This window comes from Leucoraja erinacea, chromosome 19, assembly GCF_028641065.1.
Source record: "Leucoraja erinacea ecotype New England chromosome 19, Leri_hhj_1, whole genome shotgun sequence".
NCBI classification, from domain to species: Eukaryota; Metazoa; Chordata; class Chondrichthyes; order Rajiformes; family Rajidae; genus Leucoraja; species Leucoraja erinaceus.
The window spans coordinates 26,380,709-26,399,851 of record NC_073395.1 but is presented as its reverse complement, the minus strand read 5'-3'; the positions used below and the strand labels follow the sequence as shown (position 1 = coordinate 26,399,851).

The 19,143-nt window shown below is 37.6% G+C and overlaps 1 protein-coding gene across 1 annotated transcript; it reads right to left on the bottom strand.

Moving 5' to 3' along the window:
* Positions 1-792: 792 nt before the first annotated feature.
* Positions 793-19,017, bottom strand: LOC129706405 (sodium-coupled neutral amino acid symporter 2-like). The gene is made up of 16 exons (XM_055650693.1): positions 18,661-19,017; positions 17,568-17,804; positions 17,220-17,301; positions 17,013-17,128; positions 14,644-14,717; positions 14,464-14,556; positions 14,224-14,305; positions 11,310-11,392; positions 10,600-10,658; positions 8,977-9,177; positions 8,295-8,374; positions 7,635-7,735; positions 6,828-6,952; positions 5,348-5,492; positions 5,153-5,250; positions 793-4,183 (listed from the first exon to the last, which is right to left on the bottom strand). The coding sequence occupies exons 2-16, from the start codon at positions 17,669-17,671 to the stop codon at positions 4,082-4,084; spliced, it is 1,545 nt and encodes a 514-aa protein (XP_055506668.1). The 5' UTR covers positions 17,672-17,804; positions 18,661-19,017; the 3' UTR covers positions 793-4,081.
* Between the last annotated feature and the right edge of the window lie 126 nt (positions 19,018-19,143).

Below are 19,143 nucleotides of genomic sequence, written 5' to 3'. Positions count from 1 at the left end.
TAGAGACATAATGTTTTAAAGAAACACACATATAAAAGGGCTGTCCCACTTGGGTGACCTAATTGGCAAGTTTAGCAGAGTTTGAAAATTTGTCATGTTGAAGACCTCTTTTGACTATGTAGAAGACCTCCTTCGACTGGTTACGACTAACTGCGGGAAAATTGAACACCAAATAGCGGGAGTGAAGATGACCTCCTTCAATCTCCTTCGACCATGATGAAGACTATCTACGACTACCCTCGATTACCTACGACTAACATGCCAACTTACTACGACTAAACCTACGAGTAAAAAAAGTATTGATTTTTGGTGACTTTTTTTTTACTTGCGGGCATTTTTTAACATATTGAAAAAAATACCGTGACGTAGCTGAGGCCTCGAGTACGCGGAGACCACTCTCGAGCATGAAGGAGAGTTATGAAGACCTGCTACGACTTTGTGTCTAACATGCTGCTAGTATGAGTCGAAGGCAAACTCACCAGAACTCGTGGATTAGGTCGCCCAAGTGGGACAGGCCCTAAAGACTTCCAGATGCAAAAGGCATAAAGTGGTCTGGGGGAAAAGAGTTGGAATACTCTGTTGCAACAGATGATCAACTGTGGCAAGGTGGACTGGAAGGAGTACTCCTGCTTCTGTTGTTTGTGTGGCCAGTGATATTTGGCTTGTGAACATGGACAAATTTGATGCAAATCTTTAAGCTTTGAATGCGCTAGGTCCACCCATGAGGAGATTGAGAAATGTAGGTGCTTATTAGTACAAGCCGACAAGGTACTAATCCTGAGAAGACAAGGATTGTTTTAAGAGTATAACTTTATTTACAATATGTACAATACAATGGGTGTTTCATTGAAACTAGAGTGTAGCATTGTTAATAATGCATCCTCTTTACTAACAACCAAATTACCTCCATCCAAATTGTCAGCCTGTCACAGTTAACGGTATAGAAATGTACATACATGATAACTTTTACATAATGTCAGGTAAAGCCTTTTTAATAGTATCAGAAAATACAAGACATGAAGGCAGTCTACCCACATTGATGAAAAGGATATGCTAAAAAGCAGCAGTCATGCTTTATAAGCTTTCTGTACTGCATGCTTTCACAGGTACAAATATTTAGAGTGAATTATACAAGTAGAATCAATGCACAAGCTTTTTAAAGTTCTGGTGACTGTAATTGAAACATGAACTTCAGTTGTAAGTCACGGTTCATTATAGTTCTTTGTAAAAATGTTACAAAAAACAAATTGAAAAATTATAATTGTTTCGCAATTTTACAAACGTCAATGAGTCTAGCTTCCACTAACGAATAAGTCTTAAAATAGTATTTATGTTTACTAATTAACAAAATTTGATATGGTTTCAATGTTGATCAACTGAGGTTCTGTTTGACAGCAACAACCAGTAATCCAGAACTGATGAATGTCCAGTCACTCAGTACAAATAATTACATTGTGCCAGTTCACTTACTCGTTTGGCAATGTCACACCGTTTTAGCACTTGATATTGTGTTACACAAGTTATATTGAACAAAGGAAACACAAAGCACTGAAACAGAGTACCAGTAGTCAGCAGACGATCTTCAAAGATTCGAAGATAGTCCAGTAATTGTCTCAGAAGGATGTAAAGGAACAATAATACCTCTTAAATATTGACAATGTATTTACAAATAGTCCAAGATTATGTACATTTATTTACATAGTCATAAATATGTTAAATTATACTGCTTTCCTCTGGGTCTATAAATATTCTATGACAAATAGCAAATTAAAAAATAAAACAGTTTGCAGCAGGTTGAACTGTCATAGGAAGCACAATATACAAGTTTTCTTTCAAGTAACCAAGTGGGAACAGCAGAATAACACTTCAATTTCAGGAGGCAGAAAATCATTCAGTACTGAATATACAATATTGTTAAAAGAATGCCATATTTTCTTCTTGGATCCCCTTATCTCATTTGTGTTATTGTCACATTCAACTACTTGTCGTCATTTAAGACAACTGACAACATAATTGAAAATTACAGCCATTCTCTGTAGTGGCAACAGATGGCAAAAGAGACACAAAGGAAGTGCCTGAGTGGTGTTTTGAAGCTCGAGTTGTCAATGGAAGTGCCACATTGTTCATTACAATTGCACAAATTCAACTTCCAACAACTACTGCTTGGCTTAGACACGTGACTTAGAAAGGACAATGTAGTGTGTTTTGTTTTCTGCTCGCAAATCATCATGAGTGCACTTTGATGAGAGTCCAATGCAACCTCTACAAAGTGTACCATTGATGTTTATTAGCTGGACAGAAAATGGCTCTGCGAAAACAATGGATACTGCTCCCCTGTTTACATTGCACGTTCACAGATTAAGCTTCTAGAAGTGGAACAGCTGGCAGATGTGAAGAAATGCCACAATGGTATTCAACCAATGGTACAAAATCATTTTGAAAAATGTAAAATCTACTTCAGTCGTCTCATTAACTATGAAATGGATTCTTGATGCCAACATTCTCAATGATTATACATCACTAAAAACAGCATTATTATACAAGAAAAAGCAGCTTCAAAAAAATACTTTAAACATGCTGAATTCTTCGACAAGACATAGTTACAAGTTTAGTGTGAAAACTAAATCTCCAATTATCTATGATAAGCCAATTATGTTAGAGATGCAGCAAGGAAACATGCTTTTCAGCCCACTGAGTTCAGGCTGACCATCAACCACCAATTTCACACCAATCCTACATTCATCACATTTTTACTTTCCTTGCCGATTTTACCTCCCACTTGGGACAATTCGCAGGGGCCAATTTACCAACCAGCCCACAGGTCTTTTGGATGTGGGAAGAAACTGAAGCACTTGGAGGAAACCCACAGGGAGAGCATGCAAACTCTACGCAGACAGTACCCAAAGTCTGGATTGTTACACCTTTCCTCAATTGCAATCAGACACATACTCAGCAAACAGGTGAGAACCCTTAAAGCTAGAGAGCTGGACAAGATGTGTTCTTTTCATCTTTTGTTCCCCTTGTGCCTGAGGTAGGTACAATGAGATAAACACCAAATCCACACTGAAATCTGTCCACCATCACTATTTATTTCAACGTGAATGTTGACAGTATTGGGATATGGGACACAAGAGTGGAATCTGATCCTACACTTATCCAGCATCCCAGATAAAAGGGGGGCAATCCTGTAGTTGATTTGTGAGGGACATGTTCTATCCACTCACTGGCCTAGGGATGTGGCCAAAGCAAATCTCAATTGATGCTCCTGTTGAGGTGCATCAACTCCAGCCAAGAATTGAACTTCTGTTCTGCGTGTTTTCTTTATCCCACTGGATGCATGCAGTTTATCCAAAGTCATTTTATCCAGAACAGATTTGAATATTTCAAAAACAAACAAAAATAATTAACATAGTGTAGAATCATAGAACCATACAGCACTGATGCAGGTCTTTCTGCCAACTTCATCCATGTAGTTCTATTTGTTTCATTTGTAAAATAAACTCGGCCAGTTTACAGAAGTCTTTCACTGTGTCTTGCCTGCCAACGTGTTATTGTTTTTAATCAACATTACATTTTGAACAAGAGTATACACCACTCTTTACTAAAAAGGCAGGTTGCTGCCTTAAAATTAAATAATCAAGTCTATGTCCACAATAGTTCTGTTTTTTAAAAAAAGTCAAAAATTGCTGAATGTCTACATGCTGACTGCTTAAATCTACTAATATACAGTGAAATATGGCCACACCCTAATTAATTTAGATTCAATATCTACAAGTTAATTTTCTAAGGGTTTATAATGCTTTGTTCCACCACATACGTGGCCGTATAAATACATATTATACACCAATTAGTCCATTCTCTAGGAATGGTATTATTATGGCCTGGGCCCACATTGATCAATAATCAGTTACAATATAAATAGTTTAGTATTTTGGACAACTATTCCTAACTTTGAGGAAGACAGCAAACATGAATGCCTTTCAGATTTCTTGGAAATTTCAAGGCTGGAAAAATAGTAATTGTTCTTCAGAGTAATGCTCAGTTCTGTTCAGTCGAGTATGTGGTTTTCTTCAGCAGCAGTTTAGTGGCCATCATCCGCTGATGCGTTGTGGATCCAGTCGAGAATTATGAGCGTCATGCATCCAAACATAACAAATATGCCGCTGATCAGGAAAATTAATGCCTGTGGGAAGAGCGGGAAGAGCAAACTAGTTAATACGGTATTTCTTTTCAAATGGTTTATGTAGGTGTGTCTGCAAAACATCCTATTCTAATTAAGAACTATTAAAAACAGGAAGCATATTACCTACTTAAGAATACTTCGATGAAACAATTCCTTTTTTTTTTAAAATTACTTTCCATGCGTATTTGTGATTTGGCTGAAGAGACTGAATTTTAGCAGAGGGTCCAAATGGCCTCTCACTCTGCAGACTGTCTCTTTTACCTTCTCAGAGAAGTGCTATTATTTCCAGTGTCTTGTAGGCACAAAACGCTGGAGTAACTCTGCGGGTCAGACAGCATCTCTGGAAAAAAGGAATAGATGACGTTTCGGGTCGAGACCCTTCTTCAGAGTGAGAGTCAGGAGGGAAGGAAACTTGAGGTGTGAAAAGGTACAGAACAAATCAGAGTTGGGACTGATAACTCCAGAAAGGTGGAGCCCACAATGGTCCATTGTTGGTTGTGGAAGAGGTGACAATGAAGGGATACAATCAGTGAAACTCGCAAAAGGATTAGGGTGGGGGAGGGTCAGAGAGAAAGGGAATGCAAGGGTTACTTGAAATTAGAGAAATCAATATTCATATCGCTGGGTATTAAGCTGCCCAAGCAAAACACGAGGTGCTGTTCCTCCAATTTGCGTGTGGCCTCACTCTATGACAGTGGAGGAGGTGCAGGGCAAAAAGGGTCAGTATGGGAATGGGATATATAGGTATGTGACATAAAATCTAACTACTCTTTTTGTACATAAAAAATGTGAAAATACATAATGCACCAAAATGATTGTTGCATAATCATATATTAAAAATTGATAAAAAACAAAACAAATATTTAAATTTGGGTGAGGATAAATGTCTCTAAGTACGAGCTAAAATAATAAAGGTTTGTCCTTATAAACATTTTATTTATTGCATTTAAAAATTAGTTTTCAACATACCCCAATCTTCTGCACTGATTTCATTGGCTCTTTCTTTACAAGTTTAAGGTAAAATGCGGAAGGCAGGATAAAAATCAACATAGCAGCAGCAGATGAACCTAAGGAAACATGGATAGAGGATTAATTTTCATCAGGTCCCATACATTTGATAAAAAGTGCACACAGTAAAGAAGACATTTTATATTATGTACGTACCTATGAAGCCAAAGATATCTCGGATGGTAGGAACAAAAATGACCAGACAGTTAATGCAGCTCAGAATTACAATAGTGATTATTGTATGACGTATCCAGTTAAATTCTTTGCTGGGGAAAAGCAGCTGCTGAACAGAGGCTCGAATCTATGGGAAAAAGTTAACATTATGTCACATCATTCATCCAATACCACATTTATTACACACTAACAAATGGAGGGGGTAGGTTTTGTGCCATCAAGTAGCGATGGCTAGAAAAGATAAATCCAGCTTGGCAAGATGCTGCTCTAATGATAATAGTAGCAATAACTGGAAATTAGGTTAACTTGACCGACTTAAATAATCATTATTGATATCACATGTATCATTTCACCTAATTATTTTAGCCTTATTCAGGTCAGAAAGACAGTGAGCCTTACAGTAAAAGCATCACAATGATGCAATAAGTGTTTCTCTTCTCAATTTGGTAAAAGAAATCACAGAACAAGTGATATGTTATAACACATAACAAAATGCTGAGGTAACTCAGCGGGTCAGGCAGCATCTCTGGAGAAAAGGTGATGTTTCAGGTTGAGACACTTCTTTTTCGAAACCTCACCTATTCCTTTTCTCCAGAGTTGCTGCCTGACCCCTTGAGTTACTCCAGCATTTGTGTCTACCTTCGGTGGAAACCAGCATCTGCAGTTAATTCCTACACATAGCAAGGGGTTTTGTCTTGCATCTAACCCAGGCTATCATTTCTGATCTTTAAGTGGCCAGACCATTTGTATGATTTATAAAAAAAGTTTACAAGGAGGTGCAGCAAGCAGTTAAGAAGGCAAAAGGCATTTTGGACTTTATATTAAGAGGAACAAAGTTCAGAAATAGGGAGTAACTGGAAAAGACATTGCAAAAGAGATTTACCAGGTTAACTGAAATAAGACTGTCCTATCGTGATAGTCTAAAGAAGTTGCATCTGTACGCTTTGAAGTTTGAAAAAATTGGGGTGATCTTATTGAAAGAAGATTCTAAGGGTCGATTTTGAGATGTTTCTACTAATGGGAGTCTCGAATGAGGGCACACATATTTTCTAGGGGAGGTAATTTAAATCTGAGGTCTGTCAAAATTTCATTTTCATAAGGCAATAAAACTCTGGATCATTTTATTCTCTAGGGTTGTGGAATATGGGTCATTATATGTGTTCACAGTGGAAGTAGATTAATTTGTGGAAGATAAAAGAATTGAGGGTTGTGGCGAACTGGTACAGAAGAGGAATGGTGACCAGGGCTGATCAGCCAAGATTGTATTAAATGGTGGGGGAAATACTTGAGGGGCCTGTTCCTCTGTTAAATTCATGGCATAAAGCACAGAAAAACATTTATTTATTAGCACGTTGATCTTTCATGTTAAATGAACATAGGCAACAAAATCCCATATTTAGCATGTATAACCAAAGGCAAATTTCTAGTCTGATATTGATTTCTTCATGAGGAGTGTACTTACTGGAAAAAGCACAACTGGAACTGTCAATGTAACAGCCACAAGTACTGCCAGACGGACAATAAGGAGGACAGTATCAACTTGGTACACCCTTGAGTATGTGTGAAGTAACTCTGGCTCAACTTCACCTGTAGAAGGGAAAGAGATGAGAGGTTTTAATTTAAAACATAATTTCCTTTTCTTTTTTAATCTATCAGGAGAGAAAACACATCAAGAAAAAAAATTCTGATACGTCTCTAGTCATTTTGCTATGTTAAATTGGAGTAATTAGCAGGCTTCAGGAAAAATAATCAAGGGTCAATGAGCTGAAACATAAACTATGTTTCTCTCACCACATATGCTGCCTGACCTGCTGATTATTCCCAGCACTTTCTATTTTTAGTTCACAATTCAGCATTTGCAATTTCTTTAGTTTAAATATCAGCCTGAGGTTCAATCTAAATATATTTCTTTCTGGCTCAAGGCCATGGCACATACATAAAATATTCATGATAATTGTTCAAACCATTAAAAAATGTAATTGTTAAATTTGTGTTTCAGACTTTTAGGTTATTCAACTTTTGTGGAAACACTATTTTTCTGGAACTATATACTGATTCTTCTCAAATAAAACATATACAATGATCAAGATGACACATTTGTTGGAATGAATTAGCAGGTGATGCATTTCAGCCCTATCCTCACATGAGAATGACTGTTTAATTGAGGTGATGCTGTCATGCTGAGGAAACAGTAAATGAGGAGAAGACAGTGGCTCAACAGAGCAAAGGATAAAGGAATGAGAGGATAGATACATTAATTGGGACTTACCAAGGAAGGTCAGGTAACCAAAGAGAGCAGCCAACAGGTACATAATATATATAAAAAAGAACGAAACGTTGGAAACTCTCTGCATCTTCTTGCGAGATCGGCTAAAAGAGAACAAAATATTGTTTTGATTAATTCATCCCAGTTCATTTAACATAACAATATGGTAATTAATAAATTTACCAGTCAATTTCAATAAATTATTAGCAAATGATCATACATTTCAGGTTTTTTCTTCAATAGGTAGCACAGAATATTTTTTTCTATGAAATTAACAGGAGCAACACATTCCTGGCAAATGTTATAGGTGATTTTGATGAGTGATGGCCGGCTGGAGAACAGAATGTTTCTTTTCTTTCTTGGAACTTCGTGTTAATATCAGATAGTGCAAAGTTTGGTGGAAGCAGAGGGAAAAGTACATCTAATCTGCTCCAGTGACATGCTTCAATACCCTCTGCTGGAAAAGCCTTTCTGTTCCCATTACCAGATATGTGACTGATTATAATGCAAGTGTTCATCAATAGTTTATACCCACAGGCGAATGCTGTCTACGAACGAGACCACAACAGTCCCCAATTTATTTAATAGAGAATAGTTCTGCTGAATCACGTGGAATTAAATCTCACACATGCTAAATGCAATATAATAGAAATGGGTTCTTACTCTTTGAGTTCTTCATAAATAGGAAGTACAGCTGGATGGCACACAAAGGCAAATGTCAGAATTGGTACCGCATAGACAGTCTGAAATACAAAGGAAAATGGAAAGCTTAATATTAACAATTTACATTTATACAGCAAATTTATCTTAACAAAACCATTCCAAGTCAAGGGCATTATTAAATGTTATAATAATAAAGATCAGGCTTTGGTGTTTTGTTTTAATTGACTTGATTGAAAGAAAGATGGAAAGATGCAGCAAGGAAACAGGCCTTCAACCCGCTGAGTCCATGCCGATCATCGATCACCTGTTCCCACTAATTCCACGTAATCCCACTTTTACATCCATTCCCAACACGCTAGGGGCAATTTGCAGAGGCCAATTAACCTACAAACCCACACATCCTTTGGAATGTAGGAGTAAATCGGAGAACCCAGAGGAAACCCATGTGGTCAAAGGGAGAATATGCAGACTTCTCACAGACAGTTCCCAAGGTCAGGATTTAGCCTGGATGTTTGGTGCTGTGAGACAACAGCTCCACCAGCTATACCACTGTGTCTCCCAATACCTCTTAACACTGAAATCATGAGCAAACATATCACAATGCATACGAGTCTCATATGAAATAAATCATGAACTTTTATGTTAATTTTTAAGCTCATTTTCACAATTGATTCATTCTTACCTGTGAATTGAAGACAAATAATTGCGGTTTACACATATCCTCATCGGTTTCATTGTGCATTAAACTGGGCTCTGAAACGCTGGTAACTGCTTCATACGCTGATGTTGCAGTCATCATTATCGTCATATTCAGTGTTGCATTGCCTAGCTCCTGGTCCATAAGGGGCAATGGACAAGGAATTGCAGAGTGCTTGTGAATTACCTGCAAGTATTTGTAACATGAGAATTATAATGGAGAAAAATAAAAATGGATAACCGCAGTTTGAGAATGCCAGTAAACATGTTTTCTTTAAGTCCACTCTAATTCTCCTGCTCCCCACAACCTCAAGAGTCAGCGATGGCCCATTGAGTGCAGTGGCAGTGCAATGTGACCTACACCAGAAAGAGTACAAGTTCCAAGTGCTGGAGTAATTCAGCAGGTCAGGCACCATCTCTGGAGAACATGGATAGGTGACGTTTTGGGTTGACACCTAATCTAAACTGCTCCAGTGACATTCTTTGATACCCTTTGCTGAAAAAGTATTTCTGTTCTGATTAGCAGATATGGTACTGATTATAATGGAAGTATTCAAAAGTAATTTAAACCCACAGGCGAATGCAGTCGACGAACTAGCCCAGAACTGTCCCCAACTATTTTAATAGAGAATCATAAGATTAGAATTGTACACTTGCTAAGTGCAATATAATAGAAATGTGTGTGACTTATCCATGTTCTCCAGAGTTGCTGCCTGGCTGCTAACTTACTCCACCTCTTTGCATCATTTTTTGTAAATCAGTATCTGCAGTTCCTAGTTTCTAGGTTCAATGCATGGCTTGTTTAAATGGGTTCCAAAAATGTACCAGAGAGCTGCTACAACTGACATTGACATAACTTGGAGAAAAGGAAGCCATTACCATTATTGTTTAAATATGGAAAGTCTTATGAGATAGAAATTCTTCTATCAGAATGCAACAACAAAAGGCTCATTCTCCAGGTTCTCATGGGACCAGTCATTTAAAAAAAAAAATTGTCGATCGATCCACATCCTGGAACTCTTATCTAGCATTTCCCACAGGATATAGAGTTGGTGGCTTACCACCAAATATTCAACGGCAATTAGCGATGGGCACTAAATGGGCTAACACTTACCTCCCATCATTAAATAATAGCTCTGTTGTTTGCTGGTAATGTTCTTTTCCCAAACATGTATATTTTAAAAAGCTATCGATGTGTACAACAATGGATGGTAATGCTTACATGAAGCTTTATCCAATGTTATTCACTGTTTCAGTATTGTTACCCAACATTAATATTTATCTTCACATCAGCTGCATGAGTTATTTCAACCCTGGGAGATACACATATAGTTTGTCAATATGGCTTTGGTTCTGTCATACTTAACCAGCCTCTTGGTAGTTACTGGATTAACATAACAGCTGGGTTGACGGGATCTGGCTTTTAGAGCAATGGAGAACGGCAATGTGACAAACAAGGCTAACAGCTACCTTCCATCATGAAAAAAAACTGAGAAAATGACTATAAAATCAAAATATAAGACTTTTGAAAAAAATATTTCTACCATTAAGCAATTTTACACAATTTCTGCAGACATTTCTAACAAGATGAATCCAATTTCATACTTACAACTATTAGGAAGAAGAGCATGCAGAGAAGGGACAACCCACTGGTGTAGCCCAAGTAGCCTGAAAAATAAGAGAGGGAATTTATAGATGTCAGTAACATCCTTCAAATATTTTCCAATTCATGATTTAACAGTAAAATCAAAGAATATTCTTCATAAAGGTAATTAGAATTTTGCTATATGTTGCACAGAAAGAAAATGTGATCTATTAATATATCTACTTCACACAATCACCACAATGTTGAACAGATTGAAAAAAAAAACATATCTGAACAAAACTGGTTGATTAATAATGTCAATTCCCAACTGTGGCTGTGTAATTCTATGTCCCCGAGTTGTGTGACATTTAATGATAGTCTTGCGTCAAGTTCACATTTATACAGCGGGTAGTGACACTGAGGGGGTGGGAGGATCTGGATGTACATGATTTGTTTTCTACTAGTCACTCATTTGATGATGAATCCTATTGACAACCCTATTCTTCTTAACTGAGTGCAGCATGTCGCAATTTATTGTATCAAGAGGAAAAGTAATATGGATTTTGGATTTACAAGCAGTAATTTTAGTGTTCAGATTAAATTCTCAGCAAATTATTTTCACAATAGCAAACTGCCCACTTCAAAACAGAAAAGGCATTGCCTACAAGAAGTCATGGATTATTAAAAGTACAGTATATTCTTACTGTCATCGGCTTTTAGTGTAAACAACTCACCTAAATTCTTCAGCAGGGACAAAGGAAGAATGATGAATAAAGACACTAAAAGAACCAAGTAGTCACCATTCGCGTACCATTGTCTGAAAAAAAAAAGCATTTCTGTTAGTCTTATTCCTGTTAGTCTCAACATAACAACTGAGATTTATTAACTTTACTATTGAACATCTTGCTGACCAACATATGGTGGAGTCTTATAGGATAGATTGAGAAATGTTAATTGCTTAGAGGCTTAAGCTGTCATTACAATTTACATTTTATTTTACTACCCATACATTCAGCTGTGATTAGATTTCTCTACATTCCCAGATGGGAGAACACATATGGAGCCAGTAAGAACCAGAATGTAGGTTTACCCTAAACAAATCCACACACACAACATGGAACTACATGAAACCAGTCCAAAACATTCATTAGCCACATGTCACTCGAGACCAACTGGGACAGGCTGGGGAAAATAAGTTGGAACCAATCCTGAAGGAGTTGAAAGACTCCACCACCTTTCTCAGCAATAGAATAAATAAATCTCACAGCTCCTATTTTCCACGACAGCTGCATCTTATTATTAAAACATACAGTCCGAATACAGTTAATCGTCTGCACAAAAGGTAGCTACAAAGCTGCGTGAAAACCAGAAACAGGTTTTATTCCAGTTGATTCTAATTACGCCAGGCATGTGATGCTCAAGAAATATTCCACAAAGACTAATTCACTGATTCAAGTTAAAAGGTTTGTTGCCAATTGCACACTATTTAATGGTGAAGAGCACAACATTGGTGGTGCTGCCTTTCCACTGATGTGAGGAAGTCAGCTTCATGTAACCATATGCTATGAGTATAAGAGCAGCACAGGTCTGCTTGAGGTCTTCCTTGACTTGTAGTCAGTGTACAATGTAGAATAATGTAGCACATTAATATTATACACCTAAATCATACAATTAAAGAATATTATTGCACAGCAAGTTATTTTGAATCTGATATACATTATTAATTGTTAGTACTTTTAATGCGTGACTACACTCATCCTTCCACTGATATTACTTTAACAGTGGTGCTTATTCTGTATTTGGAGCTTAATTTCTAATTATTTTGCTTCCAGGTGATATGACAATGCTGTATTCTCAGATAAAGTACGGAATTCCCATGGAGAGATACCACACTTTAAATCTATTGAGGTGATACTGTTTTTCAAAGACTGCCAATAGCACATGTTTATTTGCCCTGTAGCAAACGTGGTGCTCATTTGGGACTGTTTGGTGAGGTTTTACGTCAACTGATCAGCTGATCATTGCGACAGAGTGTATCAAAGAACAGAGAAGTACATGGGTTTACATAACTCGGTTATCTCTGTAAATGGGCGGTGGGGAGGCGAGCTCACAGTATCTGGTCGGATTAAATATATAGAATGAAAAAGTAACCCAGTAAATAAAATGTTTCAATGTCACCCTTTACTATTTTGTTTTGACAAGCAATTATATGCATTTATTCAAAGCCAAGCATAGCTGTCAGTTCTATTCTTAGCTTATCTTTCCTAAAGGAATTGGATGATGCCACATGGTAAAATCTTTGGAAACTCCATGATAAGAACAAGAGTACACTTTGTCATGTAGTTTTCCCAATCGGTGTTGTGCTTCTCCATTATTCAACCCATGTTGCTTAAATCATTTGCATGTTTCGAATTACTGTTTGCATTGCGGAATCTACTTCCAGTTTGATGATGCAATTACTGGATTTTACAATCATTGAGGTGAACTAATTATACCAACTAATTATAATATAACTTTTGTATTCAGTTCCTGTCCAACTTTGCACTGCAGTTTGGGGTGACTAAGAATCCATTTCAGCACGGGTGGCTCAAAATGGCAACTGTGAAGAGGGCAAGGAGCTGTACATTTGCTGCAGCAATCACGATTGATGCTGATCTCTCTCTCTCTCTGGGATAAAATTAGAAACATCTTCACTGTGTCCATTCTAATGAAAGCTTCACGCCTCAAATGAAAACATAGCTGTTCCATCTGCCCATCCTATAGAATAATTCAGGCACTGTTCTGTGTATACCAACTGTATCAAGCCACACTGTTCTCTCCCACCTTGCAGCAAGATCATAACAAAATCATGTCTTTGGCATTGGATATGCAAACTATGGCAGGGAAATGAACATACCATGCCCTCCTCGATTCTCTTTAAATCGAGTTCTGGTTGACGAACAGTTTTTATGGAAACTAACCATTGGGTGTTAACGTGCTATAGATGGGTGTACATTACAGTTGAAGACTTTGGCTGGAAACGCTCTTATACCAATTGAAACCAGCCCTTCATATAGCACTAGCTCAGTTGGGTATAAAACAGGACTTTTAGAATACAAATAGAAAATGCTGATAAAACTCAACAGATCTGCTATACTGGAATGGGCTAATATACTTAGGATGATGATAGCCAACAGAATACAAGGCATAAGGAAATGTATTACACTGGGTCAAATGTAGCATTCCATTCACATAAGTTGCTTTCTGCAAGGGGTGCTGAACTTCACTAAATACTGTCACTTTGTGTAGTAGTCAGAAACAGGCCCTTCAGCCCAAATCATCCATGCTAACCAGGAACCAACTATACTGGTCCCATTTGCCTGCATTTTGCCCATATCCTTGTAAACCTTTCCTTTCCATACACCTGTCTAAATGTATTTTAAATGTTGCTACTTCATCTGGCAGCTTGTTGCATATGCCTACCATCCTCTGTGTGGAAATATTACTCCTTACATTCCCACTAAATCTTTCCCTTCACATCTTAAACCTCTGACCCCCCCCAGTTCTTGATCCCCCTCCAAAGGTGAATGTTTCTGGAAATGTTTTTTAAATCTCTGGTACAAATCTTTAGCATATTGTGCCTGACATTCAGTTTGTAATTCAACGTACCCAGTCGTTTCCTCAAGTCCCAGGAAAGCATGAATGACAATTGGTAGCTCATATTTCACAATGTAGAGGTAGCTCGATGTAGCTGTAGTAAGAAAAAGGTAAAGAAAAGTATATAATGAAATAAATATCTAAGACCGTCTAAACGTTGACGCTAAATGTCTTTAGATTAGAATATATAGACCTTAGGAGGATGTTAATATTTTGAACGAAACGTAGTTTAGGAAAGTAGTAGAATTTTACCTCCAATATTCTGCATCGTGATTGAAAGTGATGCTGCCAATTTCCCAGGTAACCCAAATGCTCTCAGTCCAAGTTGTTCATAGACCAGTGAACCTGGGACAAAAAACAAGGTTTAATGTACGAACATGAAAATATTTCATTCTGATTGGATTAAAGTATGCACTGAAGCTAATCAATTACCTCCTTCCTTTGCAGTCTTCAGTAAGAGATGTATGGAATACAGGGAAAATACTGATACAGCACTCAAAAGGATCCTGGAAAAATGCAAAACAGAAGATTGCTGTTATATGACACTAAACAATGAATCACGTTTTCATTCAATAATGTTATCTTCTCCCAGCTAACATTTATTTATTCCACACCTTCCTTGATCTCCATTCCCTTTGATCTTTTTGCACCTTCACACTTCCTTATCTATCTATCTCCCCCCTCCTCCCCCACCCCGAATGTCAGTCTGAAGGAGGGTCTCGAGCCGAAACGTCACCCATTCCTTCTCTCCAGAGATGCTGTCTGTCCTGCATTTTGTGTCTATCTTCGGTTTAAACCAGATTTTGCAGTTTCTTCATACATACACACTTCATTCAATAATGAATGGATTGTAATTTACATTAAAGTCAATGCCTAACTGCAATATTAACATCTTTCAGTTGTAAGGAAATAAAAAGTGATGGTAAACAGTCGTTATTTAGCTTTAAAAACAAACTTCAATCATTTCACCATGTGGCTAACTAGTTGGCTGCAACACTGATTTTTCACACATTGCCTTTACAGTGCTGTTGCCTTGTCCTGCTATCTTAAATAATGCAAGATCAGAGCAGTTTCCCAGCCAAATGAAATGAAATGATTCAATTTATTGTCATTGTCAGTTTCCCAGCCAAATCAACAGACTCTCACATCCACAATAAGTAGTTATTTCTGCAATTGCACTGTAACCCAACTACATTTCCACCAATGTTAAATACAATTTTTATTTTTTCCCGATGGTACGCCAACTATGCGCATCATAGCAAGATTAATTACACTGCTTTCTCAGTCACTTGAGAAATAACATTTCAGCAAATGATCATTATAGCAACCGCTCATTATATTATCAAACCAATGTCGAAACACACAAAAATGACTATTTACCTCCCTCACTAATGATTGATTCCATTTTAAATCTACGTTCATCTTTTCTGTTGCTACACTGGTTGCATTTCAGAATAAGAAACAGATCTATACAGTGTGCAAGATTAAATATCAAGCACTCATGATTTTACTATGATTAATAGCATTAATAAGAACATGCCTTTTTTTGTATATTTATCCTCATATTTCAAGAACAGCCCTTTACATTTCCTTGGACAGACTGCTTTGCAAATGCTACAATCTATTGGCACAGTGATAGCAGCATGATTTAGTTTCTAAGCTTTCATGTTGTTTTAGTGAACATGGATGCATAACATTGGTACAAAGATTGTATTCCTTTTTCTGATGACAAACTATTATTTTAATCAACACCCTTGCTGTTGTGTGGGCATAACTAGACCTATGGGAGAAGCAATCCTATTTATTCAGTCAGTCACAAGATTATTTGCCTAATCTTGAAGTTTAGGAGTGCCCTTATTTTTTACTCATTCATCAAAGAAGCCCAATCTTTCTTAAATAAGTGGTTGCCTCGGGCCACTTGTTGTAAATTGGTTAGATGGAATGTCTTACAAGTAGTCCCCCTTGTTAACAAACAGTATAGGAAATACATTTAGCCTAAGAAACTCAGCAAATTAGCCACACAAAGCATGGGTCGGTTCTTATACTGGCTGTTTGCCACCACATGAAACCCATTTTACAATATAATCTGATGCATGAACAATAGGATCTGCAACATAATAATCAGATCACAATCCTCAAATCTAAACTTCTTAGGCTTAAAAACCGATTCCCACTGGTTGCCGCCAAATCCTTTGTTTGTAAACATTCCTTTAACTCTCTCCCCCACTAAGAAAGCATTACGAGTCCTCTCCCAGCCTGTGCTGCACTATTACTCAAGGTCATCTCCAGCAAGTGACTGAGAAACACACAAGGAAACAAACCATCCACAGGCCCATGAATAAATGATTCACCTCAAACAGACTGAATAAGCAATCAAGTCTGAACGGTTCCATGCTCTCTCAGCCTATTGTTCCCAACATACTTGCCCATCATTATCATCTGTTACTGTTTTGTCAGTTACTGTTAAGGCACCTCGCAAGGATAAATTAAAGATTTAAAGCTAATGCTTAGTCCTGCCCCATTGTATGCTGAACTTCACATATGTGGTTGCAATCCTTTCACATGTCAATTGAGATGTCATCAATGGTGTATATTCAAAGTGCACAATTTTTATAAAATGGACAATTTGAAAAGCTGCTGCAACTCCTCCTCCCCAGACACGTGACTAAACAGTAGGTAAGGAATACAGCAAAGGACCGCAGTAGGTTGCTGCAGTCAGTGCTGCACTGCAGCGTCAGCAGGTTAGGAGCTGCATCTTGCAAAGCACGTGCTTTTTGTTTTGCCGTCTGTGAAACACTTACACAAAAAGTACGATTCCAGTGTTAGCCATGGCATATGCCAATCCGAGAATGCCACTGCCCATAATGGCATTGCTGAGGTTAAATGCTGAAATTCCAAATGAGGTATTTCCAGTTCTCTGGCAAAAGAAAATAATAAACAGATTCAGCATTCATCTATGGATGCCAGAGCATACATCTGAATGGAAATAGACAGAATAAAGCACTTACATATTCTTCTTCAAATTTCTTTTTCCCATAGTACAAATTTGGCAGAAAATTCTGACTTTCTGCATCATGTTCGGCATATTGACTGCAAGAATAAAAATAACATTGCAGCATTAAAGAAAGCTGAATTGCTGGTAGATTCTTGAATGCAAGTTATTAATTTTTTATGGCACAGATCACGAGTTGAGAGATCTGAATTATTCATTAAACCATGTGATGCTCTATAATGCAGCAAGGACGGTACAAAATAGCTCGCATGGCAAACGCCTTTCCATTGAGTACAATTAGGAGAGCATTTTATTCAATTAAACTAACATTTCTCATTATCAGAAATCTGGAGATATTCCTTACCTATTAATGGGAATCTTTTTCGTGGGAGGGTAGTCGTTGCTGTTGGTGCTGCTAGTGTCGTCATCGGGTGTGATGTTAAATCTGTTCATCTCCGTTATGGTCATGGTCAGACGATTTTAGTGAAACACTTCTAACTTTGCGCTTGGTTCCTTCTCTCCTGTGTTGCAACCGGCGATGTGTACACTTCCTCCGCCTTCTGCCAGCGACCTGCCCTGTGCTTTGTCCGTGTGGTTCCCCCTAAGGAAATAGTGAAATGTCAATAACCAGGCAACCGGCTGAACATCCTCCTTAATTGTCTCTCTCCACGTGATCTGCCGTGGGTATATCAGCTACCCACTGAGCTCGAATGGAAAAATACTGTGAAGAACAGCTATGTGCCGTTGTCTCTGTCAGCCCACTAGTCTCATCACGAGATGCAGACAAAATCCTGGATGTGTTCAAATCAGACAGAGTAGCCTGTATTAAACATCAATATATGGGCATACTTATTTAATAAATTGAATACAACCATTGCCCTGATCTGACGATTTCATTATCCCAAACATTTATATCTCCAATCGCAACCTGTACATTTCAATTCCATTCTTTTGGCCACAATTTTACATTTAATTTCTGACGAGGGGAGGGTTGCTCTTATTAAACACCGCAACCAAAACAGTATCGTCTCTGCCCTGCACTGTTAATCCCGCCAGGGGAAGGGTGACATTTGAATGAGTCATGAGACTACAACACATGAATCCAATGTAATTTTCCTCATGGTTGATTAAAACTCAGATTTACCGAAAGCAACGAAGTAAATTTTTTTTTGCTCATGCATCTTATATAAAATAAAGGAAACATAATCTCAAACAAAAGCAATCTGGCCATTGACGTGAAATTCGAAATGCTGGATAATGAATAGCCGGCAACGAGCCAGTTGCATCATCTTCCTCTTAATGACTGTCGCAATACATGCATGTTGGAAAATAACCGCGGACATAATGCTATCTAAATATAATATCTATATTGAAGGCCGATCAGGCATCAATCCATTTCTACTAGAATAAAATGAGAAATTAGGTTAAAGAGACAATGGTTTGAACATATTGCTTACCTCTTCCCAGACGTGGCTTATAAAAATAAAAGATCTTCAATTACAAATCAGTCCGATGTTTGAAATAACAAGGGTAGTTATTTACATCCAAAAAAATGTCGAGTTTAAAAGGAAACAGAACGTAGTAGAGATCAAGATATCTCAAGAAGCTTGTTTAGTGAAGATTAATTCTAAGGTACCCCCCTTTGGATATTCGTCCAGCTGTATCTGTTTGTCTGTGTAGATATATTGTTATTAAACTGAGATCCGATCCGAAAAATCCGACCGACCGACCCAGTGCCACTCCTATGCCGTCTCTGTGTCAATGGTGTTTTTTCGACTAATGTAAGCCCGTTTTAAAAAGAGCAGGATCTTTGTTAAAAATTGCATCAGAAAGGGGTGGAGTTTTATTTTCAATCTGTCATTCATCGGAGTGGCTGACAACTGTACCGCCTCCAATTGTAAGTTAAAGATATCTAATTGTAATGTTTGTAAACAAAGCCG